The 25,409-nt window shown below is 32.0% G+C and overlaps 2 protein-coding genes and 1 pseudogene across 2 annotated transcripts; all 3 read left to right on the top strand.

Annotated features, from left to right (window-relative positions):
- Positions 1–2,393: 2,393 nt before the first annotated feature.
- Positions 2,394–5,052, top strand: LOC136410223 (venom allergen 5-like). Its single transcript, XM_066392275.1, has 7 exons — positions 2,394–2,556; positions 2,619–2,740; positions 2,921–3,005; positions 3,441–3,610; positions 4,270–4,370; positions 4,554–4,648; positions 4,701–5,052. The coding sequence occupies exons 1-7, from the start codon at positions 2,448–2,450 to the stop codon at positions 4,787–4,789; spliced, it is 771 nt and encodes a 256-aa protein (XP_066248372.1). The 5' UTR covers positions 2,394–2,447; the 3' UTR covers positions 4,790–5,052.
- A 260-nt stretch (positions 5,053–5,312) lies between these two features.
- Positions 5,313–6,798, top strand: LOC136410508 (uncharacterized). The gene is made up of 4 exons (XM_066392699.1): positions 5,313–5,663; positions 5,805–5,843; positions 5,915–6,062; positions 6,749–6,798. The coding sequence occupies exons 1-4, from the start codon at positions 5,313–5,315 to the stop codon at positions 6,796–6,798; spliced, it is 588 nt and encodes a 195-aa protein (XP_066248796.1).
- Positions 6,799–10,085: 3,287 nt separating this feature from the next.
- Positions 10,086–13,213, top strand: LOC136410507 (double-stranded RNA-binding protein Staufen homolog; annotated as a pseudogene).
- Positions 13,214–25,409: the final 12,196 nt, after the last annotated feature.

Here is a 25,409-nt window from a genome sequence, read left to right as displayed (position 1 = left end):
CCGCAGAGAATCTATTACCTTCCTAATAGAACTTTATAGGTGTGGGATGACAATTCCATAATATTTAGTGCCAGAAATGGGATAAATCAGATATTTTATTAAGGTCCCTTACCCATTGGAAATCAACATACCATTGTTACTACAAAATGCTTGAAAAAATATCATACATAACATATTTTATATTGTTTAGTAAAATAGGATGATATTGTCCCAATTGCAACCCGAAAATTCTTCGAATTGCATTTTGTGCCAGTCCAAGACTGCAAGACTTTTTTGCTCATTACTAACCAAAAGCCACTCGAGGTCCTCGACATCAGGTGGTCGTGATTCCTGCACCGCGGTAGCCAGCGAGTCTTCAATTAATTGTCCTTGGTGATCAAGTCTAGTCGATCTGCAGGATATATAATCAGATGCCAAAATCCTCGGTCCGAGTTTATCTGTGTTGGTCAGACAGATTGGCGGCAATACACTCTTGTGTTTCTTTTTAGCAGGTTTATTCATTAAAAACCGTTCCGCAAACGAGATTATATTGCACGTGAAGGTGATTCTTTATCGGATGCCGAAAGTGATTAATTTTTCCTCTGAACGACTGTTGCTGCATTCGGATTTTTGTCGCTTTTGGTGGTTTTTTCCTGTTGACATTGAGTGAGTTTTTGATTTTATTTTTACACGATATTGTCCTTAAAGTAGGTTAACTAGTGTATGGTGCAATAAAACCAAAATTTCGTATACCAATATCTAACATTATATTTTACGATTGATAATTGTATTGCTAACAAAGTTTTTCTCATGGAGGGCACTCGATCACTAAATCTTAAAGCAATCTTCTATTAGATATTCATAGGTCTACCCACGTGATGCTAATAAAAATAATATAAAATATAAGAAATATGTATACTTAGTTGTACAGGCGGAATTTTCTCCTTAAAATGTTGCATGGGACATAAAATTTTAAAAAATCAGACAGCCATAAACCGAGCAAATGGCGGCATTCTAATGATAAAATTATTTAAATCAATTTCAGGCAATTAACAGATTTTCAACATTATTTATAATCGACGATCTGTGAAGTAGTAGAGAATTGCTTTGTATAATATTCAAATCAAATCAGGAAAAATACTAATTTAGGAACAAACTCATTTAATATACACTTTAAAGAAAAAGTCACAGACCTCTGCCATAGCCGAAGAATCTTTCAGTGATAAAGGTCACAAAGGGTTCCTATGAAAATGAATCAATTAGTAAAGATACATTTCTGCTACTCGCTTACATAAGTCAATTATTAAGAAAATCAAGGGCACTTTTATGCAAATAAGTGTACCCACTTCAATTTGGTATTTAAATGAATTCTAACCTTCTGTGAAGTTTCTATGCAACAAGAAAGGTTAAATTTTTACATGTAGGTTAGTTTAATAAATTAAATAATTCTCTTCAGTAACGATGTGGAAAATCAAGGCAGCGGCATTATAGGAACTGCCGCACTGCAAATTAATGGTTTTATCCTTGGTGTGGTGAATTTGGATCCTTCCTGCATTGGATCGACCTCAGACCAAACTCTTAACAGCTTAATTTTTTAAACTTCTCAGTAAAGTTCAGATGAAATTGTTATTAACGTATTATAAATATATGAATATAAATTGCAATTTTATTTGTTAAGATTTTCATAGCCCTAACAAATATGGTACTTAATAACAAATTTTCATAAATCTGTAATAAAATTAATTTTATGAAGAAAAAATATTTAAATTTCGATGTACCTACTGACTTTCCGCAATGTAAATAGAAACTTCCTAAATTTATTGCGCAATAAGTGGCATGTCTAAGAAATAAAATAGATAACTAACACAAGAAAAAATCAAATTATCCAACAAAATAAATCATAAGATATACAACAAACAGCTTATCTCTCAATAATATCAGTAAATGGCGTTATTCTATACAGCTTACGAATTTTTTATATAATTTACGTAATTTACACGAGAATGATCATCCTTATTTCAAATTGTTTTAGTACTTTCTAAAGATTTCCTGAAGCATGTTTAGGCGCGTTGCTTAATTTGTTTGAGTTACTGCAAGATTTTTTGAAGGATCTAAAGTCTATCATCGGCGTAACAGTCTCCTGAGAGAATTTTATTTTCTGAATTTTAAAACCACATTTATACAAAGGGTTTCAGAACTCCATGTAAATATTTCAGGAGGTGATAGCTGAGGTAATTTCAAGTGGAAAACTACATGAACATGTATCCTCAAAGGATTCGTTACTGACATACATGGTGTCAACGTTTCTAATCTACTTTTCTATATGTATGCATCTGTAGAATGTAAGTATAACGTGAAATCAATTTTAAATGCATTGATGCGAATATATTAGAAAAGCATGCCGCCTGATTTTGGATTATTTTGTTTTTAGAACAGGAAGCAGCTGATCATCCAGAACAGATCTCTGTATGATACCATACTTCTTCAGAATGTTGTCCTGCTTATCATGCCTATTGCTCTCATTCCTCGGCTTTGCATGTATCTCCAGAACATTAGCTTGTCAACGACAAATCCTAAGTAAGATTCTATCGTATTTCACCCTCCCCTCCTGTACTAATTTCCTATAATAATTCCTTCAGGAGCAAATGGAGTGACATCTCAAGAGAAGCAAATGATTATAGATTACCACAACAAAATAAGACAAAGTGTCGCATTGGGTCAGATCTGGGGTCAGCCACCAGCCTCCAATATGATGGAAATGGTAAGGCCCTTTTCGTTTAAAACGAATCTTATCTATATACTTGTATGTACATATATTTTCTGACATGCCTTTCTCTGGATGGAGTGATTTTTTGTTACGAATGAGAGAAAGTTCCGAAAATAAAATGGACAGGAAATATAATTTGATAACGTTTCTTTTTTACATGGGCCTTTTTTGCAGAAATGGGACGACGAGTTAGCAAATCGTGCGCAATGGTGGGCGGCTTCTTGTCATTCTGAAAAACACGATGAAGGTCGGCATAATTGTAAGTTTTATTCTTACGTGGTCAGTCTAGCATCAATCGCACGAAATTCGTAAGGTTTATTTTGTTTTATTTATTAAAGAGGTACGAATGCTATTAGAATTCTAATAATTAATTATTGCAATTTCGAATGGAATGCTTAATCAATCAAATTTATTAACAAACCTGGTAAAATATTGAATTTTATTTTATATCAGCACAAAAAAGACCAGATGATACTTACAACTTAGAGGATGTTTAATTCATACTGTACTAATTAATAGTTTTAAAAAAATTATCAAAAGAAAAACATTCTTGCAGGCTTTTCGATGACATAAACTCTGATTGGAATACCTGTCGGCAAATTACTCTGCCCGGTTAACCACTCCTTCTTTGGTTGAATTAAATGTATATTAAGTAGTCGGACATGGAGGGAAAAAAGAGTATTTTAATTTCCAGCCAGGTTTCCGGTCGGCCAAAATATCGCCACGACGTGGACGACGAAGCCCCCGTCCACTTACGAAGATATTGATTCAGATTTTCCGAACGCCATTCGCAAATGGTTCGATGAATACAAACTATTTAATTTTGGAGGAATTGGACGAGGCAGAACTGGACATTATACTCAGGTGAGTTTTCTAAAACCCTTACCTTCTTTAGGGACAGCAGAATCGGATAAGAAAAGGAAGAGGCACAAGGGAAGCTTCAATTATTTAAAGTTGATGTAAAAAAAGCATAGGGACGTTCCTTTTTTTCATTTTAGATAGCTTAAAAAAAGAAAATCATGTATGAAACTAATTAGGATGTATAGTTTTCTCTCTCGTATCGCTCGATCCACAGAATACCGCGTGTTACATAAAACCCTGCATTTTATAATGGGTTCCATAAATACCAATATGTTTAATAGAAAACTAAAAAGAAGGTAATTTGCCCGAAAGGATCTCTGAAGGGTGCAGGAAACATTATGGCAAACTCAAAGATGGAAGAGGTCGCATGGTGACAATTTATGGACTTAATAATTTCAAGAAAATGGAGCTCCATAACGGGATAAATTTAAGTCCATGCCCTACTAAAATTGAAAGTGAAGTAACTTACAGCCTACGGTAACCATTCTCAGCGAAAATGTCTTTCTTAGAGCCGGTCCTTCCAGTGCTCTGTTAACATTGCTGTCAGCAAAATATAAAGTGATTTTTAATTAAAAATGCAATTTTAAAGTCGAATTTAAACTTATGGTCAAGAGTAAACATCAATCAAAATTTCTCTGTTAATTGCGTATCTTCTGTTTCAGATGTTGTGGGCTGAAACCAACCTAATTGGCTGCGGATTTGCCTTTTATTACGATACCTCTAAAGGTTACACCAAAAATTACGTGTGCAATTATGGCCCTGGGTAAGTAGAATGCCTTCAATATTGAAAGGTACATGTTCCAGTTGCCTTTAAAGCCAAACAAAATTCATGTACCTCGGTCTTATTAAAACTCTTTTGTGTTAACCGCAAATTAATTTCCATGGTCTAGACTAGCACTGTTCGCTCCTTTGTCCGACTGTAATGGATTCTCTATTTCAATTACAGTGGTAACGTTTTGGGTCGGACGCCCTATGAAAAGGGACACCCCAGATGCAATCAATACGGTCTTCAAGAATCCAGCCATTATTCCGGCTTATGTTGTGAGTATTAAACAATTTTTTTTTGGTTACTGGAGTGAAATGATCTGTTTAGTGAAACCTTCAACAACAGCATACTATTTTGGAATTTCAAATTTCATCCTGGATAGGATTTCCCAACTAGAGGCACCCAAAGAATATTAATCTTCAACATCACCGGCGAAAACGACGTATACCTAAAATGAATTTAATATGTTGTGATTAAATTGAGGAGTTAATATATTCAGCCGTGAATTAGTGAGAGAGTCCGAAACAGGAGGAAAATAGGGAATTTAAATTAGAATAATGCCTGGCTCGGTATATTAACACAAAGTGGATGAAAGAATTGTGCGGTTAAAATGCGTTTGTTGGCTTAGGTTATACCGTTTTATGTTTGCGGGGAATGAATTAAAGCTTTAATAAGATACATTTGCTATTGCTAAAACATTTGCACTGCTAAAATTTTACGCGAGGAGAATGCAATCTCAAAGCGCGCATAGCCCGACTCGAGCTCTCCGGTTGGGTCGTGCCAGATTCCACCTGACAGTTGACGTAGACGAGTCCGAAGAGGAGAGGAGGGTCGCCGAGCAGCGCAGGAGGGTTTGCCGCCTCGCAAGATGATGCTTCTGACTGGCAGGAGGAAAGTGTGAAGCATGAGTCTATGAGTGAATGGAGTGCGATATGAGATATGTGCGATGAGACAAGTGAGTGTATGAAATACCTAAGTATATGGTTCGGCAGGAACGCCAAATTTGACGAACACGTCTGCCGAACTATGGAAAGGGTGGGTGGGATCATCCGCAAATTAGAGAGGATCCTACCAAGGATGAACAAACTGGGGTTTGAAAGGAGGCGGTTGCTGGTGACGACGGCAGTGTCGGCCCTGCTGTATGCGGCTCCCGTGTGGCATACCGAGATGGCATACCGAAAGCACAACGCCGCCCTAGAACGGGCAAACAGACTGCTCGCAATCAAGGTGGCGTATGCGTATAGAACGGCTCCGGATACGGCGGTTTTGGTGTTGGCCAAAATACTGCCGGTGTGGATACGGGTGGAGGAGAAGAGAATGATCTGAGAGCGTAGCAGAGAGTGCAGAGGTGAGGTGAGAGAATAGGCGTTAGACGAGTGAGAGAGAGGAACTGGTGAAGTATGAGAGATAGACGAAGGTGTTCGTACCTAGTGTAAAGTGATAGTTCGAGTGCAAGTGGATGAGGTCGGGGTAAGTGTTGTCGCAGGTCTTTATGGGGCACGATGTGTTCGGTAAATACCTGCAAAAAATTGGAGTGAAAGGAAGTGATCACTGCTGGTTCTGCGGAGACGAAGCACAGGGCATGGCGAACACCCCAGAGTACATTCTGTGGGAATGTCCAGAGAGGAAGGGGAGTAAAAAAACAAAGCGGGTTCTGGCTCAACAACGTTAGCATTAGCGGAGTAGTTAGTATGTTCGTTAACGTTATTTTTGCCAGTTGTGATTGTTAGATGGGCGTTGTGCGCAGGTCATAAAAGGAATTGAAAAGTGAATGAAAAAAGTAATATACATGGAGGATTGGAAACCGATATCCTTTGTTTAAGGGTATGTACGATTTCCATTGCGACCAGACCGCCAGTGTAAGGGTTCCTGGTTTAATATAGTATATGTGGCATCGATCTATGTTTATACATTAGTCCTGAATGGATTATCTTTAATAAAAAAATTATAGAATATTAGAATGTTATCAACTATTATGGTTTAAGTGATATATTTTTTGTTTGGTTTTTTTTTGTGTAATTTACCTTTATGGTTAACCACTATTTTCCTTTCGAGTAAAATATACGTATATTTTTGTGATTATTAATTCAAAGCAAACCATATAAATACAGTGCGTATTGTATAGAAATATTGTAATATATTAAATTATCGGTAGCAGCAATAAAGTATAACTCCCGATATATTGTGTTTCGAGTGATAGTAATAAAAAAAATCTAAATTAAAGTAAGTAGATTTTTCGCTCTGTTTTAATATTGTGTTAATATTTTTTTATTTTTAATATATTTTAAAAAATGTGATTGTTATAAAAAGCATTTCTTTTTCTTTCTTATGAAATGTATTTATAATACAAGCTTTAACTGAAACCTGTCTTGCAGTTGTAGTAGAAGAGAATAGAAAGAAGCCCGTTAAGAAATTAAATGAATAGGGCGTAGGAGTCATGACGGTAGTTAAAAAATTCGGTCTCAGCATTCTTTTGGAATTGAAAGACTCCCTGGTGTTCCTATCGAAAAGCGTTTTTTCATCCTTTCAATCACACCTCAACAATTTTACACAAATGGCCTATTGCTGAACCTGTATTGTTGGTAGATTTGTGTGAATATAATGGTTTTTTTTTCAGAAATACATTTGATTTGCACGGTTGCCGTTCATACACATCTATATTGAAATATACAGGGTGGGTCAACGAAAACGAAACGATTCAAGTTAAGGGTTTTTAATGTCATTAAAACAAAAATCGCTTGAATACGTCAATTTATTTGTCGAGAGAGAGATCTTTTAGATTTATTTCAAAATCCCTAGAGCAGGGTACTATTCACCCCTAAAATCTAAATGGGAAGTGGGGTTAAGTGACACCTTGTTTGAAAGGTCTTTCAATTATCTTTTCGATGATGTCTACTTTGTAACATGACGTATCATTTTGACATTTTAAATTAGAAATGTATTCATTTCATTTACAAAGAATCTTGCAAAATCAAAAAGATAATTTAATAATTATATTTTAGTATTACTTAATTAAATGTTCAAGCTATCCAACTAATAATTATGAATTATACAATGTTTATTCCGTCGAAACTTAAACGCTTTTAAAATTGCATTGAATTAAATTAAAAATTGAAAATGTAAGGCAATAAACTGAATTGACGGAATGTTTGCAAAGCAATAAATTTTAATAAAAAATAGAATGTCCGTTTTATCTCTAAATTTAAAATGTACATAAACAAAAAATTTTATAATGATTGCATTAGCCAGTATTACGCTAGAGGATAGTAAAGCAGTGATTTGTACTGTATTTTTTGAATTGTACAAAAATGGTTTACCCTACAGCTGAAAGAGTTGAAATTATTGCAATATTATATTCAAATAATAAGTCTGCATACAGATTCGCTGAAATTTTTAACCAACGGCATCTAGATAAACATATTAATCGAAAGTACGTTCTCGAATTAGTGCAAAAATTTACCTAAATTGGTTCGGTACTTGACAAAAAACGTGATATAAATCAAGTAATCGATGAAACAGTGGAAATAGCTATTATAGGTCACGTAACTCAAGATCCAACATTAAGTGCGAGGAAGTTGAGTAAAGTATCGGGTGTACAGCGAACTAGCGTACGAAGAATATTAAAAAAAACATAAATAACGTCCTTATAAAATTCAATTAGTGCAAAAGCTGAACGAGGATGACTTTGACAGATGACTGCAATTCTGCGAAGTTGTTAGCGATCAAGCAAATCAAGATTCCCATTTACTATTTAACGTTTATTTTTTTGACAAATGCTTTTTTTTGTCAATAAAATTGTAAACCGTCACAACTGTCTTTACTGAAATGATGTAAATCCAAGAATTTTTCACAAGACACACGCAACATCCTGAAAAATTGAACGTGTGGGCTGATATTTTTGGAGACCATTTAGTTAGACCCGTTTTTCTACCTAGCACCCTAAATAAAGAAATATATTTGAATCTGTTGGAAAATGCAATCGAACTCGCTATTATTCAAGTAATGGAAAACGATTAGTGCTATTTACCAAATCGAATAATGTTCCAATAGAACGACGCTCCTCAGCATTATGCACAGCAGGTGCGAGTGTATTTAAACCAAGCATTTCCAGAAAGGTGGATTGGTAAAAGGGGTACTATTAAATAGCCACCAAGATCTCCAGATTTGTCTCCGTTAGGTTTCTTTTTATGGGGACACTTAAAATCTAAGACCTATGCTATTCAATCAATCTGTCTACAAGATTTATGGTGGCAGATTATTTACGAGTGTTATCTTATAACACCAGAATGACTTCAATAATGTGAGACATCGATTTGAGAAGAACTTGAGTCACTACATGGAAGTTAATGGACAGCAGTTAGAATATTTATTAAAATAATTTTAATGGTAAGCGTCTTTGTAAATGAAATGAATAAATTTCTAATTTAAAATGTCAAAATGATATCTTAAGTCACAAAGTTGGCATCATTGAAAAGAAAATTGAAAGGCCTTTCAAACAAGGTGTCACTCAACTTCACTTTTCGTTTAAGATTTTAAGGGTGAATAGCACCCTGCTCTAGGGATTTTGAAATAAGTTTAAAAGATCTCTCTCTCGACAAATAAATTCACGTGTGCAATCGATTTTTCTTTTAGTGATCTTAAGAACCCTAAACCTGAACCGTTTTGTTTTCGTTGGCCCACTCTGTATAATACACCCTATATACTTTAGCTACTCCCCCCTTAGTTAATATACTATATCAACATCAAAATTTATCCACCATCTATATAGATTTGTTATTATTTAGAATTTTTGTGTGTGGCGTTTTTTATTTTATCATATAATGCGATAATGGACATATCTCGCCAACACAAGACATTGGCCATACAATGTTTTTTCTGTAGATATTTAATAAAAACGAGTCAATAAAAACGAAATCTACTCATAGACAAAAATTAAAAAAATAAAAGGACATTAAACATACTAATTTATGTAACATAAATGGCGCCCTCTATGGGTAAAACCCAAATTGATATTATATTTGAGTTTTTCATATTAAAAAATAACTGGTTACGAGTCTTAGTTAAATTCTATTGATTCTTTCAAAAGTTTAAAGACAAAAATGAAAAAAAATCAACTGTGACCCCCTCTATATTCTTTAATATTAACTTTTGGAATAAGATAAATGTACTCCAATTGTACTATTTCCATTTGGGGAAATTAGAATTTCTCGATGTACCATTACTTAAGACTCGTTTTGTATACTTCTAAATTGTTCCAGGCAGCTGACTTTTCTTGACTGAGAATGACATAAATATTCAGAGAGATATTGTTACAATTAAAGCCCCTGAAATGCGTTAGTATTTTAATAAACTTGATAATAATTAAATGACTGTGGAGAAAATTAAATCTCTAACTTGTCTCTCTGTTTATATCATTTAATAGTGGCTGCGTAGCTGCCTATGAATATTTGAGATATTGCCTATACTGGCAACAAAAAAAAATTATTTACAGGTTAGATTTACTCATTCGTCGTATTTGGATTGTCAGATTCATCTCTTTGGAGGTTACAATTTTGTGCCCTTTGGTGCCAAACCTTTGAACTATTATAAACGGGCGTTTCTCTTATTTTTTGTGTACTCAACTCTCTCGGATCTACCAATATAAGGAAAATTGTCATCATCATCAAGTGCACTTATCATTTTACATGCAGAAAAAGTATCTGCAATGTACTTATGGAGATTATTGCAAGTATTTTTCACCAGACAAATTTTTCAATTAAAATTATATGAATATAATTTAGGAAAATGGATTAGTTTTCACCTTTTAGTTATAAAATAAAGAAAATGAAAATCTTACATTAGAAATTAGAAAGCAATTTTATGAAACTAAGTTATGCACCTTATTGATTCAAATTCCTCTCTGTCCTTCTACAATACTAATAATTCATAAATGAATAAATAAGTTAATTGATATTATTATTGTTAAACTCATTTCATAGGTAACAGCAATTTAGGTTGGCAAGTGAAGTTACATTTTTATGAATTTGAATTAATTTGAAATATGAACTTTTATTTTACTTGTTACTTTCCTTTTAGAATTTGTTAAATTCCATAACATCTCAAACTCAGATGCAAATAAGTTACCCATGAATTAGCACAGTATAATGTTATTAGTTATTCATATGAACTTATTCAGTAGGAAGCAAGTTTAGACACCATTGTTCAATACTTGAAACTTAAAACACACCTATATATTTTGTTGCAAAGTAACATATTGACTGGTAACTATTTTTAGAATCCAGCATATAACAGGACATATACAGTATCACTTTACTTGAATGTGAACAATGAATCTTTTACGGCTGTTCAAAAAAGTATTAAAAAGACATGACAGAATGCATCTAATTTAGCAATGAGAAACACAACATTTGTGCATCCACTAATTAAGATACAGATGCCAAGGTTTTAACACCAACAGTTGTCTTAAACAATTTAGCTGCAAAATTGGGATTATTTGTTAATTATAAAGTGTTAACTGTTGTTTTGGTAAGTACAGATTTTTTCTTTCAAAATTATTTTCAGTACTTAGTGTGCAAATTATTTTTGTATATATAGGATCAATTCTCAGTGGTGGAAAACAATATTGACTTTCTAAGGAGAAAGTCTTATATAAAACAGTTGAATGATACTATATATTTAAATGATACACTACATATCATAAAGGATGAGAGTAATACCAAAGGTCCATTTACTGTCAATGTGGAAATAAATGGAAACAGGTTCTTTGGTACAGCTCACAATGTTCAAAGTGCTAAACATGCTGCTGCGACTAAAGCCTTAGAAAATTTGAAATAAAATGAGAATACATTTGATTGTCTTCATGGAGGTAAGAACAAAACTCTTAAAATGTGTCTAAATTTAATAATGTTTTTCTTCAGTAGACGACAATTATAAATCTAATAAAGAATCCATAAAGTAACCAATATCTCTTGTACACGAAGCCCCTCAAAAAAGAGCCTTACCCGTCGCCTTTGAATTAATTGATGAAGTGGGTCCATCTCATAAAAAAATCTTTACTACTAAATGTACTGTTGGTGACTTGGAAGCAACGGGAAAAGGAAAATCTAAAAAATTTGTTGTTGAAAATATTTTATCGTGGCTATTAAAATTATCAGAAGTGAAAGACAGAAGCGCAAATGTACCTGCATCCAACAAAAAGCCAAAGAGAAAAAACAGGAAAATTATCAAGTCTACATTTGATAAAATTAATAGAATGCTTAATCATTTTGGAAAAAGTGTAGTGGTTTCACTTGCAGGTAACAACCAGGTTTTTTATTACGTTTATCTGAAAATGGATAGGTGTCGATTTTACTAATTTAAGTTGAAACTTTCTTTCAACAGAAGATTCAAATTCAACAGAAATCTTCATCAGATCAAGATTCAATCAAATCAAAAATTGATCAAGAAGGAAGTAATTCGAGATCAATGTCTCCAGGTGATGAAATTCTATGCCTTGGAAAGTTATTAAGTCTCCAAATACATTACATAGACTTTTTAGAAAATAGGAAAACATATTCCGTATTAGAAGTTGGTACTAAACCAATTGTTGTAAGTATTATTAATATCAATTTTGAGTAAATGTTTCGATCCTTTCGAATTTTATACCTAACCATACTATTTTTTTACGCTTGTATCTTAAGTTATAAAGATTTTTTAACTTTTATTGTACAGTTAAATGGGAAAAATGTTACTATTTTTGGAGGTCTAATACGCCGTACGCGGTGTGTGTCCAAATTTATTTTTGATGTCGAACTTTTCACGAATGATATGTAAATTTGATCAAATGTTCAATTGAAGATATTTCAAAAAGCATTAATCTGATTAAAAAAAATTAATGAATTTTTTTGTTACTAACTTCTTCTATGCAACAAGGCTTATTATTAAATAAATAAACAATGTGAGTCTTATTTTTTATGCATTTTTTAATTTTGAAATATTTTCTATCGAAAGTTTTTCGTCAAATTTCAAAAACTAAAAATAACTTGACAACACGGTTTTCAACATGTCGAAAGTCTAAAAGTGGTAACATTTTTTTAATTAACAATAACTTGAAGTTTTTTATGCTATTTTCTAAATTTTGATTACCCCGAAATTTGTACTCAATAATGGCAATGTTCCAACACATTATTTAAATTCATCATGTAGCTGGTTAACTGAACTAATTGAAGAAGAAAACTGACACGAATTATTTTCAGACGTGCTTGGATGAAGGCATCAATAAAAAGAATTCCAGAGATTTAGCAGCCAGTTACGGTATAAAGAAATTATACAGGATGGGATATCTGGATAACGTATTGACTAAACATGTAATAGACAGGTAAGATTTGTAGTCGTACAGATCATGTTATGTCACTTTTTTTATTTAAAAAAATTAACAATCTGCTTTAAATGTATAAAATATGTCTATTTAACCCGCGTTACATCTTTTTCATGTTTCCTGTTTCTTTAATTTTTTTCATGGTGTAAGGTATATTTAAATACATAAAAACGGTGTAAACAACGATAAATACAAAAAATTAGTTCTAACTGATTTTTGGCTTCTAATATCCAATGGGTAGTGAAACTAACAAATATTGGCTGCTGGGATCTGTAAGTCGGATCTGCCACATTACACACGATTATTTGTACACTAATACCAAATTCAACATTTTTATTCCTTTCAGTGAGTTTTTTTATGAAGACGACACAGCTGTAAATAAAATTTGGTTGGACGTGATTGAGACAGAAGAGGAACACAAAGTTGCGGAATGCCATAAACAATGAAGATAGTGTATGGGTTTTCTTGGGTATTGAAAGAGGATTCATTTGGATCAAAGGTGATATTATAACTAAATTCCTAGACAAAATTAACGCACGATAAGCAACAACTTTGATGTTAAATAACTTTTAAACTTATTGCCCGATTTTGACGTATTTAATTCTAGACTAATTCTTTAAGAATCGCATGATGTCTTTACCCTTTTAGAGAAGTTTTTATCATTATATACTGGGTGAAATAAATATGCAGTGTTTTTTTTTTTAATTTGAGAACCTTTCATTTTTCTATAGGTCGGAGAAATATTGTAGCTTAAATCGCATCTAATACACTTTTTGTACAAACATACAATTTTATTGCATGAGAAAAACATCAAATTGACATTTTTATATATTAGCAAACGACTGGTAATAAATTGATGGTTATTAGTCAAATAATCAGTTTTATCGAAGCAAACCTCGATTAATTCAAATTTTGCAAACTTTAGTTTTGGTTCAGTCAAACGTTCTTAAGTTCTCCATCTAGTACTATGAAGTGCTAGATTTTGTAAGATTTTAAAAATTTACACAATTTTTAATACTTGTCGGAAGACCAGAAGGTGAATTGTTTCCAGAAGCCATGAATCGCAAATCAAATACAAGAAAAAGTCACTTAATACCACTAACTTATTACTAAGAACGAATGTCACTAAGATTACACTAATTTATATTTACACGAATATTTACTGACTACCGTATGTGGTGACAAATGTCTTGTGCCAATGATCTCTTTCACAAAAGGTAGACCGTATGTTAATCAAAAGGATGAGAAACGTGACAATCCGGGGCCAGACCTCTCAATCTCAACTCTCGATAATTACTATTCTCCCTTCCTCAACTTTCATTTTTTTCCTTTTTGTCCGCTGGCCCCGTTTTGCCCCCCTTGCATGTTAAACACAAGTGTGTCCTTTATTCCCGGGGTTCCTGGAAGTCATACCATAAAGAATGATAATGGATGTTTTTGGTTGACAGAATAGCGAGAAAACCAGAACCCCGATCGATTACATAGGGTCCTACCAATACAAAGAATCTGTCTGCCTGTCTACTTAGGGGTATTCGCTAAATTTATGATGGCACCGACATACTTGGGTCAATTTTTCACGATTACGCATCGGAATGCGTTATGGAACATAGAAATATAAGCCTCGCATTTTATCAAATAAATTGATTTTTTTCTTCTCTTTATTGTACATGTGAGCTTTCATAATGAAAGTAATATGGGGTTGCTTATCAACTCATTTAATGTAAGTGCAATAAAAACATGTCTCATAATGTTGTAACTTATCGTTGGGCATATGCGGAATGTCACAGGCACCTGCTGGTGTCCTATTGTAAATTAGAAATGGACTAAACTTGTATTAGTCAAAATAAATTATTTGTGGTAAAAGATAAAAGTCTGTTTATCATCTTGCCTAAAAACATATGGAGATGCGAAGAGGATGATTAAGGGATGCAAGCGTGGGAAGAATGTTGAAGGTATGGTGTCAGTCCTTTGGAAGAAAAGCAGATGCACATGGAGTGACTCCCACCCATTTTAAAGAGAAGGAATACATTCGATTCCCGATTCTAGAGAAATAAAGAAGTGTTACCTAAACTTGTGTTTTGTTTCTCCACAAAATAGTAACCTGACATAGACATATTAATAATGAACATGATATGTGAAATTTTCAATTCCGAAAGAGCCTCCGATTTCTTTTTCGATGAATTTTTCTTTGAAGTGAAGAAATGTATTTACTCATTATAAATATACTTTATCGTTAAGAAATCTACTTGTTGATATTTTATTTGTAGCGTTATCTGTAAACCCGAATGGTATGCGCGTGCAGTTTTTTTTCTTTGTGGTAATTTTCTGTACATTGTACATGACAATAAGGACATTCTTCAGTAATCGGACTGTGAGTTCTTCGTTTGTTTATTTACATTAATTAAAATGTGGAAATTCACTTAAAATTTTACGTTTTAAATGAAAATATTGTGTCATTTAAAATTGAGAAGGAAAAAACAAGAAAGTTGTCATCCCATTCGATCGATAGAATATCTATGGAACTAGGAACTAGAAGGTAAGAAAGAAAAGAAACTTGTTGTTGAAGGAGTTTTGAATAAATTTCCAATACCTATTCTAATACTTACAGACCATACAAACTAGTTATTACTAGTTTGTATGGTAGTGGGTATGGGTATTAATTTCTCTTTTTTCTAACACAATTAAAACTTATTTTTGGTACTGTCGCAAAGCAGTCTTTTCATAAACGATCACATCATTTATATTGTTTTGAATCACTTCAAGCAAGATTGTTGAGATTTCAATATTTTTGTGTATAATTAAACATACTGAATATTACATTTTTTTGTAGAAAGGTACGTATTATAGTTGCCTGTCTTTTGAGCATAAAAACCAAAACCAAAAGATGTGAAATTGTGGTTCCAACCTGAATGCAGGGAAAAAGATTCTGCCACCTTTAAATGTGCAAGATGTTTATTAGGGGAAGTATTCTTGACGATGACAGAAAGAAGTAGGAATTTAAAATTTTTACCGCGTTAGATTTCAGTTAAAGTTATGCAATTGATGAAACTTGTTATTGAACAATTATATATAACATTAATTTAACCACTATTCCAAAACAGTATGCTAATTAGTAAATGAACCACCTTCGATATTTCGGCGATAACAGAAAATACGTAAATATACTAAAACACGTGCATTTTATTTTTAAGGGTGGCGTTCTTTTGCGGTTTTTTATTAAATTGGAAGTATCTTTTAACAGGGGTGGAAACAACCATTCAAATCTTAAATGGGTAGGAAGATTGAGTGATATTTCATTTGAAAGGTATTTTATTTATCTTTCTAAAGTATCTTTTTTCGTTTCATTGAGAGGTTGTGGGAAAAATTATGTTTAAACCGCAAACAAATTTTGTTATCAATCGTAAAATCTTAAATATTCAAAGTGAAGTTTATTGTTTTTTAAAAAGGAATAAAGTTGCTTTCAAATTTGAATCTAACACTTACAAAAACAATTTAGTCAGATTTATTTTTCGTCCACACAAATAAGTCAGTTGCCCATAAATTCATACCCGAGTAACTGTTAAAAACTTATGATCGAAACTTAATTAATCAAGGAATTCCTTTTTTTGATCATAAGTCGAACATACATATAGTGAAAATATTATATTATTCTTAAATTAGTAGATATTGTAGCGAATTATATTGTCCTAATTATTAGTTAAGTGTTATGGATGAGGAAGATGTAGTGACATAAGAAGAATATAAATTTTACATATTATTTTTTAAGGAGAAAAATTAGATACATTTCTTTACGTATTGATATTTAATTTTTTAGATGATTTTAATATTTATATAAGATAAGAATACATAGCGCAAAGGTACTAATAATTTTTGTTACGATACAGGACTTATGCGTATAAAATAGAATTGAAAATTTGAAATTGCTGATGCATCTGCTAAGTGAAATAATTTTGTTAAGACAATAGGTATTTATATTAAGTAAAAGGAGGTATATAGGAAGGGACTTCTTAGGCAATTTTCCTTTTGAAGAATTTGATTAATATTAATAAAAGATACGGAGGGTAGGTAAGTGTATAAAGGCGGAAAAACTTACGAGAAATATACATAATAGAACGCAAAGTTTTAGAGGAGAAGGAAATGATAGCAGAAATAATTAAAATCAAATGGTGGATGCGAAAGAAGAGAAATTTTAAGTGTGGCGCCATCTAGAAACTAGAGTTACAAAATTATTCTTCTTGTGATTTGTAGATTTCTTTTTCGCGTACCATTGCAGATTTCTTTTTGACGCGCCTCTGCAGATTTCTTCTTCGTTTACACTTGTAGATTTCTTGTTTGTGGTAATTTTCTGTAGATCGTGCATGAAAATAATGACATTTTTTTAGTAATTGTACTGTGGGAGTTTTTCGTTTGTTTATTTATATCGAAATGTGGAAATTAACAAATTAATTTAAAAATGTGCGTTTGAAATGAATGTGGAATTTAAACTTGAAAAGCAAAAAAGAAAAGTGGGATGTCATTTTAGTCGATCGATAAAATATCTGTGGAATTAGAAATTAGGAGGTAAGAAAGAAAAGAAACTCATCGTCGAAGGAGTTTTTAGTAATTGTCTACTTTCAATAACTATTGTAGTATTCGCAGATTAGATAAATTTGACTTTTTTCTAACGCAAGGAAAACTTATTTTGGGTACCGTCGTAAAGCAGCTTTTTGTTAAAGATCACATTGTTTTGATTCAACTTGTACTTGTAATTTGAGGTTGTCTAGTGTGTGTTGCAAGATTGGTGAGATCCCAATACTCTTGTGTATAATTAAGGATATCAAATATTACATTCTTCGTGGAATGGTACGTACTATAGCTGCCTGTCTTCTTTTTAGCACAAAAACTGCAGCCAAAAGATATGAAATTGTCGTTCCAATCAGAACGCGGCGAAAAAGATTCTATCAGCCTCGATAGTGGAGGCATTCCTGACGTTGATGTAAAAAGGTAAAAATTTGAATTTTTACAGTGCTAGACTTCAGTTAAAGTTATGCAACTGAAGAAACTTGTTATCGAATAAACAATTTATATATAAAATGAATTAAACCACTATTACAATACAGTATATCAATTTGAAAACGAACCTTTAGCGATTACAGAAAATACGTAAATATACCAAAACACGTCGATTTTATTTTCAAGGGGAATATTCTTTTAGGGTTCTTTAATAAATTGCATGCATCCACTAATGGAGTTTGAATTATACCCCACTTGAAAGGTGTTTTATTTACCTTTCCAAAAATATCTTTTCTTTCATTGAGAGATTTTTAAAAAATCACGTCCAAAGTATAAACTAGCTTTATTATCAATTGTATTGGAAAAAAATTGTTTATTAAGATCTTAATTATTCTAAATAGCGTTTATTATTTGTTAAATAAGGATAAAGTTAATCGCTTTTAAACTTTAATATTTATAGAAGCCTTTACTTAAATTTTCTTACACGCAGCTGTAATTCTTCCAAGTACGTTCAGTTAAGGTTTAACATGAATTATTAAACAGATTTCACGTTCATTTGTTCTTTTACTTTTTTGTAGTAGAACTTTAACAGTGGATAGAATAATTATAAAATAATATAGGTCCATAAACGAATCGTTTTAAAGATACCGGTGATATATTATTATTGAAGGGGAAAAATTAGATACATTTCTGTACGTATTGATATTTAAGTTTTTAGAAGATTTTAATATGTATATAAGAATACATAATATAAAGGTACTAACGATTTTTGTGACGATACAGGAGTTATGTGTATAACATAGAATTGTAAATTTGGAATTGTTGATGCATATGTTATGTGAAATATTTGTGTCAAGACATAAGGTATTCATAGCAGGATCAATTTGGATTAAATGGTGGATGCGAAAGAATTTTTAGGCGTGGCGCCATCTGGGAGCGTGGGTTATAAATTTTTTCTTCGTGTATACTTGTAGATTTCTTTTTTGTGTGCTTTTACAGATTTCTGTTTCGTGTGCATTTGTAGATTTCTTGTTTATAGGAATTTTCTGTTCATCATGCATAACAATAATGACATTTTTCAGTAATTGTGCTGTGAGAGTTTTTCGTTTGTTGATATTAATTGAAATGTGAAAATTAACTTAAAAGTATGCGTTTGAACGGAAAATGTGGAATTTAAACTTGAAAAGCAAAAAACAAAAGAGGTGTCATCTTAGTCGAACGATAGAGTATCTGTAGAATTTGGAACTAGGAGGTAAAATAGAAAACCAACCCACTGCCGAAGGAGTTTTCAATAATTCTCCATTTCCAATACCTATACTAATACTTACAGACCATACAAACTAGTAATAAATATCCCTTTTTTCTAATGCAATCAAAACTTATTTTTGGTACCGTCGTAAAAAGTTTTTTCATAAAGATCATTGTTTTGTCTCAACTTGTAATTGTCATTGCAGGTTATCTCGTGTGAGTTACAAGATTAGTGGGATTCCAATATTCTTGTGTTTAATTAATGATATTTTGAATATTACATTCTTCGTAGAAAGATACGTACTATAGCTGCCTGTTTCTTCTTTTCAGGACAAGAACTGCAGCCAAAGATATGAAATTGTGGTTCCACCATGAATGCAGCGAAAAAGATTGTACCATATCTAGGAAAGTGCAAGTTGCCTGCTAGTGGAAGTATTACTGAAGGCGACAGAAAAAGGTAGGAATTTAAAATTTTTGTGGTGTTAGATTTGAACGAGAGTTACTATGCAAGGGATGAAAATAATTGTTATCAAAGAAACAATTTATATTCAAAATTAATCGAATGAATATTACAACAGTGAGTTAATTTGAAAAAAACCACTTTTGATATTTCTGGGATGATAGAAAATGTGTTAATATACAAAAATAAATGGATTTTATTTTCAAGAGGGATGTTTTTTTGGGTTTTTTAAATTAAATTGGAAGTACTTTTTAGCAGGGGTGGAAAAAACCACTAAGATTTAAATTGGGAATTTTAAATGAGTAGTAGCAAGGTTGAGTGATACCTAATTTGAAAGGTTTTTTGGGAAAAATGATAATTGTTAAATAAGAATAAAGCGAATTGTTTTTAAAGTTTGATATTTATAGAAGCTTTTACTTGAATTTCTTTACATGTAGTTATAATTTTTCCAGGTAAGTTCACTTAAGGCTTGTCGTGAATTATTATATAGAAGTCACGTTTAATTTATTTTTTTACTTTTTTGTAGTAAGACTTTAAAAGTGAATAGAATAATTACTTTTAAGAACGTTTCATATTAATATAGGTTCATAAACCTTTTGTTTTAAAGATATCGGGTGTGGAAAATGTTAGAAGAAATTTTAATTATTTTTCTTAACTTTCTTAAAATAAATTTACCTAAGAACTATTAACGTTTTGTCGTAATTATTATTTAAGTGTTATGGATCAGGAATATGTAGTAATTTAAGATAGAAAATAGACTATATATTATTTTTAAGGAGATTCGGTAGGTATTCATATTTAATTTTTTAGATGATTTTAATATGTATATAAGATAAGAACACATAGTGCAAAGGTACTAATGATTTTTATCACGATACAGGAGTTATGCGTATAAAATAGAATTGTAAATTTGGAATTGCTTAATGCATATGTTATGTGAAATAATTGCGTTAAGACAATGGGTATTCATAGCAGGACCAATTAGGATTAAATGGTGGATGCGAAAGAAGAGAGATTTTTTCTGTGTGGTGCCATCTGGGAATCTGGGTTGCAAGTTTCTTCTTTGTGTGGTTTTGCAGATTTCTTTTTGGTGTGTTTTTGCAGATTTCTTCTTCGTGTAAACTTGTAGATTTCTTGTTTGTGGTAATTTTCTGTGCATCGTGCATGACAATAATGACATTTTTTTATAATTGTACTGTAAGAGTTTTTTGTTTTTTTATTTATATTAAATGAAATGTAGAAATTAACTTAAAAGCGTGCGTTAAATGAAAATGTGGAAGTTAAAATTGAAAAGCAAAATACAAAAGTGGTGTCATCTCAGTCGATCGACAGAATATCTGTAGAATTAGAAATTACGAGGTGAGAAAGAAACAAAACTCATTGTCAAAGGAGTTTTTAGTAATTCTCCACTTTCAATAACTATTGTATAATTTATAGATTAAATAAATTTCTCTTTTTTTCTAACGTAATGAAAACTTATTTTTGGTACCTTTATAAAAAAGTTTTTTCATAAAGATTATATTATTTTGACTCAACTTGTACTTATAGTTCGAGGTTATCTAGAGTGAGTTGCAAGATTGGTTAGATTCCAATGTTCTTGTGTTTAATTAATGATATTGAATATTACATTTTTCGTGGAAACGTATGTACTATAGCTGACTGTCTCTTCTTTTTAGCACAAAAATTGCAGTCGAAGGATGTGAAATTGTAGTTCCACCATGAATGCAACGAAAAAGATTCTGCCATCTACGAAAGTGGAAGCTGTTTGCTAGTGGAAGTATTTCTGACGGCAACAGAAAAAGGTAGGAATTTAAATTTCTCATCATGCTAGATTTCAATGAAAGTTATACAATTGCTAAAAATAATTGTTATGAGAAAAACAATTTATATATAAAATTAATTGAATCATATTTCAACAGTGTGTCAATTGGAAAACGAATTATCTTCAATATTTTGGTGATTGTAGAAAATTTCTAAATATACAAAAATTAGTGGATTTTATTTTCAAAAGGGACATTCTTTTGGGGTTTTTTATTAAATTGCAAGTATCTTTTAGTAGGGATGGGTGGACACAGCCACTAAGATTTTAAATAGGTAGCAAGGTTGAGTGATACCTAATTTGAAAGGTTTTTTTATTTATTTATTTTTGTTTTATTGAAAAGTTTTGGGAAAAATGATGTTTAAAGTGTAAAGAAACTTTGTTATTAATGGTATGGAACAAAAATTGTTTATTAAGATGTTAATTATTCTAAAGGGCGTTTATTATTTGTCAAATAAGAATAAAGTGAATTGTTTTTAAAATTTGATATTTATAGAAGCTTACACTTGAATTTGCTTGCATGTAGTGGTAAGTTTACTTAAGCTTTGTTGTGAATTATCATATGGACGTCACTTTTAATTTGTTTTTTTCCTTTTTTATAGTAAGACTTTAAAAGTGAATAGAATAATTACTTTTAAGAACGTTTCATATCAATATAGGTTCATAAACCTTTTGTTTTAAAGATATCGGGTGTGGAAAATTTTAGAAGAAATTTTAATTATTTTTCATAACTTTCTTAAAATAAATTTACCTATGAACTATCGACGTTTTGTCGTAATTATTATTTGAGTGTTATGGATCAGGAATATGTAGTAATTTAAGATAGAAAATAAACTATATATTATTTTTAAGGATATTCGGTAGGTATTATTATTTAAGTTTTTAGATGATTTTAATATGTATATAAGATAAGAACACATAGTGCAAAGGTACTAATGATTTTTATCACGATACAGGAGTTATGTGTATAAAATAGAATTGTAAATTTGGAATTGTTTGATGCGTACGTTATGTAAAATAATCGTGTCAAGACAATGGGTATTCATAGCAGGACCAATTAGGATTAAATGGTGGATGCGAAAGAAGAGAGATTTTTTATGTGTGGCGTCATCTGGGAACCTGGGTTGCAAGTTTCTTCTTTGTGCGATTTTACAGAATTCTTTTTGGTGTCTCTTTGCAGATTTCTTCTTCGTGTGTGCTTGTAGATTTCTTGTTTGTGGTAATTTTCTGTACATCGTGCATGACAATAATGACATTTTTCAGTAATTGTATCCTGAGAGTTTTTTGTTTTTTTATTTATATTAAGTGAAATGTAGAAATTAACTTAAAAGCGTGCGTTAAATGAAAATGTGGAATTTAAAATTGAAAAGCAAAATACAAAAGTGGTGTCATCTCAGTCGATCGACAGAACATCTGTAGAATTAGGAACTAGGAGGTAAAAAAGAAAAGAAACCCATTGTCGAAGGAGTGTACAGTAATTGTTCACTTTTAATAACTATTCTAGTACTCACAGATTAAATAAATTTGTCTTTTTTCTAACGCAATGAAAACTTATTTATGGTAGCGTCTTAAAGCAGCTTTTTGATAACGATCATATTGTTTTGACTCACCTTGTACTTGTAATTGAAAGTTATCTAGTGTGAGTTGCAAGATTGGTGAGATTCCAATACTTTTGTGTTTAATTAATGATATTGAATATTAGATTCATTGTGGAAACGTAGGTACTATAGCTGTCTGTCTCTTCCTTTCAGCACAAGAATTGCAGCTAAAAGATGTGAAATTGTAGTTCTACTTTGAATGCAGCGAAAAAGATTGTACCATATCTAGGAAAGTGCAAGTTGCCTGGTGGTGGAAGTATTCCTGACAGCGACAGAAAAAGGTAGGAATTTAAAATTTTTATAGTGTTAGATGTGAATGAGAGTCACCATGCAATTGATGAAAATAATCCTTATCAAAGAAATAATTTATATTCCAAATTAATCGAACGAATATTACAACAGTGAGTTAATTTGAAAAGAACCACTTTTGATATTTCTGGGATGATAGAAAATGTGTTAATATACAAAAATAAATGGATTTTATTTTCAAGAGGGATGTTTTTTTGGATTTTTTAAATTAAATTGGAAGTACTTTTTAGCAGGTGTGGAAAAAACCTCTAAGATTTAAATTGGGAATTTTAAATGAGTAGCAAAGTTGAGTGATACCTAATTTGAAAGGTTTTTTGGGAAAAATGATAATTGTTAAAGAAGAATAAAGTGAATTATTTTTAAAGTTTGATATTTATAGAAGCTTTTACTTGAATTCTTTACATGTAGTTATAATTTTTCCAGGTAAGTTCACTTAAGGCTTGGTGTGAATTATTATATAGATGTCACGTTTAATTTATTTTTTTACTTTTTTGTAGTAAGACTTTAAAAGTGAATAGAATAATTACTTTTAAGAACGTTTCATATCAATATAGGTTCATAAACCTTTTGTTTTAAAGATATCGGGTGTGGAAAATTTTAGAAGAAATTTTAATTATTTTTCATAACTTTCTTAAAATAAATTTACCTATGAAATATTAACGTTTTGTCTTAATTATTATTTGAGTGTTATGGATCAGGAATATGTAGTAATTTAAGATAGAAAATAAACTATATATTATTTTTAAGGAGATTCGGTAAGTATTCATATTTAATTTTTTAGATGATTTTAATATGTATTGGGTTGGCAATTAAATTCGTTCGGTTTTCTTTCCATATAAGTTTCATGCTGATTTGCTTTTTTTTCTGAATGCTATCAAGCAAATTAAATAAACACATGCAAGATCAGATTTCTCTTATATTTTCTACGAACTTTGGTTTGGCTATCATAAGTATCGTACATATAGTGTAGCGGTGAACATGGAAAGAAATAACGTGCATTTTCGTCACATTTTGTTTTATTATTTTAAAAAAGGCAAACGAGCCGCCGATGTTCATAAAAAGATATGCCGTGTGTATGGAAATGGTGCCTTAACAGAACGTATATGTGAGCATTCCTCGCTTATGTTAAGACCATCAAGTAATACCATGTGAGAATGACATGGGGGTTAGCCGTAAATTACTTCTAAGATAAGCGTGAGAAAACGATAGAGGGTTGTTTATGAATTCCTTAACATAGGCGAGAGAAAAATTGATGATGGGTCAGGGAATCGTGGGAAAAGGCCTGGAATGTGGCTTATCAATGCTCTTAAAAAAAGGAGAGGGGTGCTCTCGGGGGTGGATAAGGCATGTGTATCGGGGACTCGGTTTTGGATTCTTGACAAGTAAAGAAGTACCTCAAAACTTGCTTTTGTTTTATTTTTTTTCTTTCAATAACGATACCGAAATCTTACATCAGAAGTGGGATAAAATCCTAATCAGTGCCATAGTCGTGTCCTAATCAGTGCCTTAATTGTGTGCGAATAAGTGCTTTGGTCGTGCTTCAATAGCGCCGAGTAGTTACACGGAAGTTTTTTTTTCCCTTCTTCTTCAAAATCGCGAGTGTGACTAAACTGGAACATGGAGGCTTTGGTCCAAGTCCTAGCTGGAACTCTCCAACAAATGAGGGAAAACGCAGCGCAACCGAACTCTTCAAGGAATGTAGTCACCTCGATCCAAATACCACTCTTCAATCCAACAAGTGACGACTTGGGGGCAGCGAGATGGGTAACCGAGATCGAAAAGCTCCGAGAAACCTTCCATTGGACCGATTTCGAGACTCTATCACGGGCGGCTAGTGGATTGATGGGCGACGCCAAAGAATGGTTCAACGCTTGGCAGCCTTCCGAGAAAACTTGGGAAAACTTCAAGGCGGAACTGTCGGACCTATACCCGCCGAAAAACAACTTGAGTGAGCGGTTTCGCCAGGCCAGCAAATACACCAGCAACGACGCTAAAGAGTACTGTGAGTATGCTAGAAAGAAAATTTCCTTACTTAAGGCCTTGAACTTTAATTTATCGGAGTCTCAGTTGGTAGAACTCGTAATGGGTGACGTTAGAGACGCAACGGTACGAACCGCAATGTTTAATAGTGGAGTCACCACTGTGGCTGCGTTGTTATCTCTCTTAAATAATTTCAAAATGATAGATAATAATAGACAAGCCACCCCTATTCGAACAAAACGCCAATATCCATTCGGGAAAGATGATGGCCCTA

This window comes from Euwallacea similis, chromosome 8 (genome assembly GCF_039881205.1).
Source record: "Euwallacea similis isolate ESF13 chromosome 8, ESF131.1, whole genome shotgun sequence".
NCBI classification, from domain to species: Eukaryota; Metazoa; Arthropoda; class Insecta; order Coleoptera; family Curculionidae; genus Euwallacea; species Euwallacea similis.
Note: the sequence above shows the minus strand (reverse complement) of the source record. Positions and strands in the feature narration are given on the sequence as shown.

Coding starts and splice junctions, on each gene's coding strand:
- LOC136410508 (XM_066392699.1), top strand. CDS start 5,313: ATGTGCGATGAGACAAGTGAGTGTATGAAATACCTAAGTATATGGTTC. Junction 5,844..5,914: donor TGCAAGTGGATGAGGTCGGG/GTAAGTGTTGTC, acceptor TTGGAGTGAAAG/GAAGTGATCACTGCTGGTTC. Junction 6,063..6,748: donor TAGCATTAGCGGAGTAGTTA/GTATGTTCGTTA, acceptor CCTGTCTTGCAG/TTGTAGTAGAAGAGAATAGA.
- LOC136410223 (XM_066392275.1), top strand. CDS start 2,448: ATGATACCATACTTCTTCAGAATGTTGTCCTGCTTATCATGCCTATTG. Junction 3,611..4,269: donor GAACTGGACATTATACTCAG/GTGAGTTTTCTA, acceptor CTTCTGTTTCAG/ATGTTGTGGGCTGAAACCAA. Junction 4,649..4,700: donor CCATTATTCCGGCTTATGTT/GTGAGTATTAAA, acceptor TGATCTGTTTAG/TGAAACCTTCAACAACAGCA.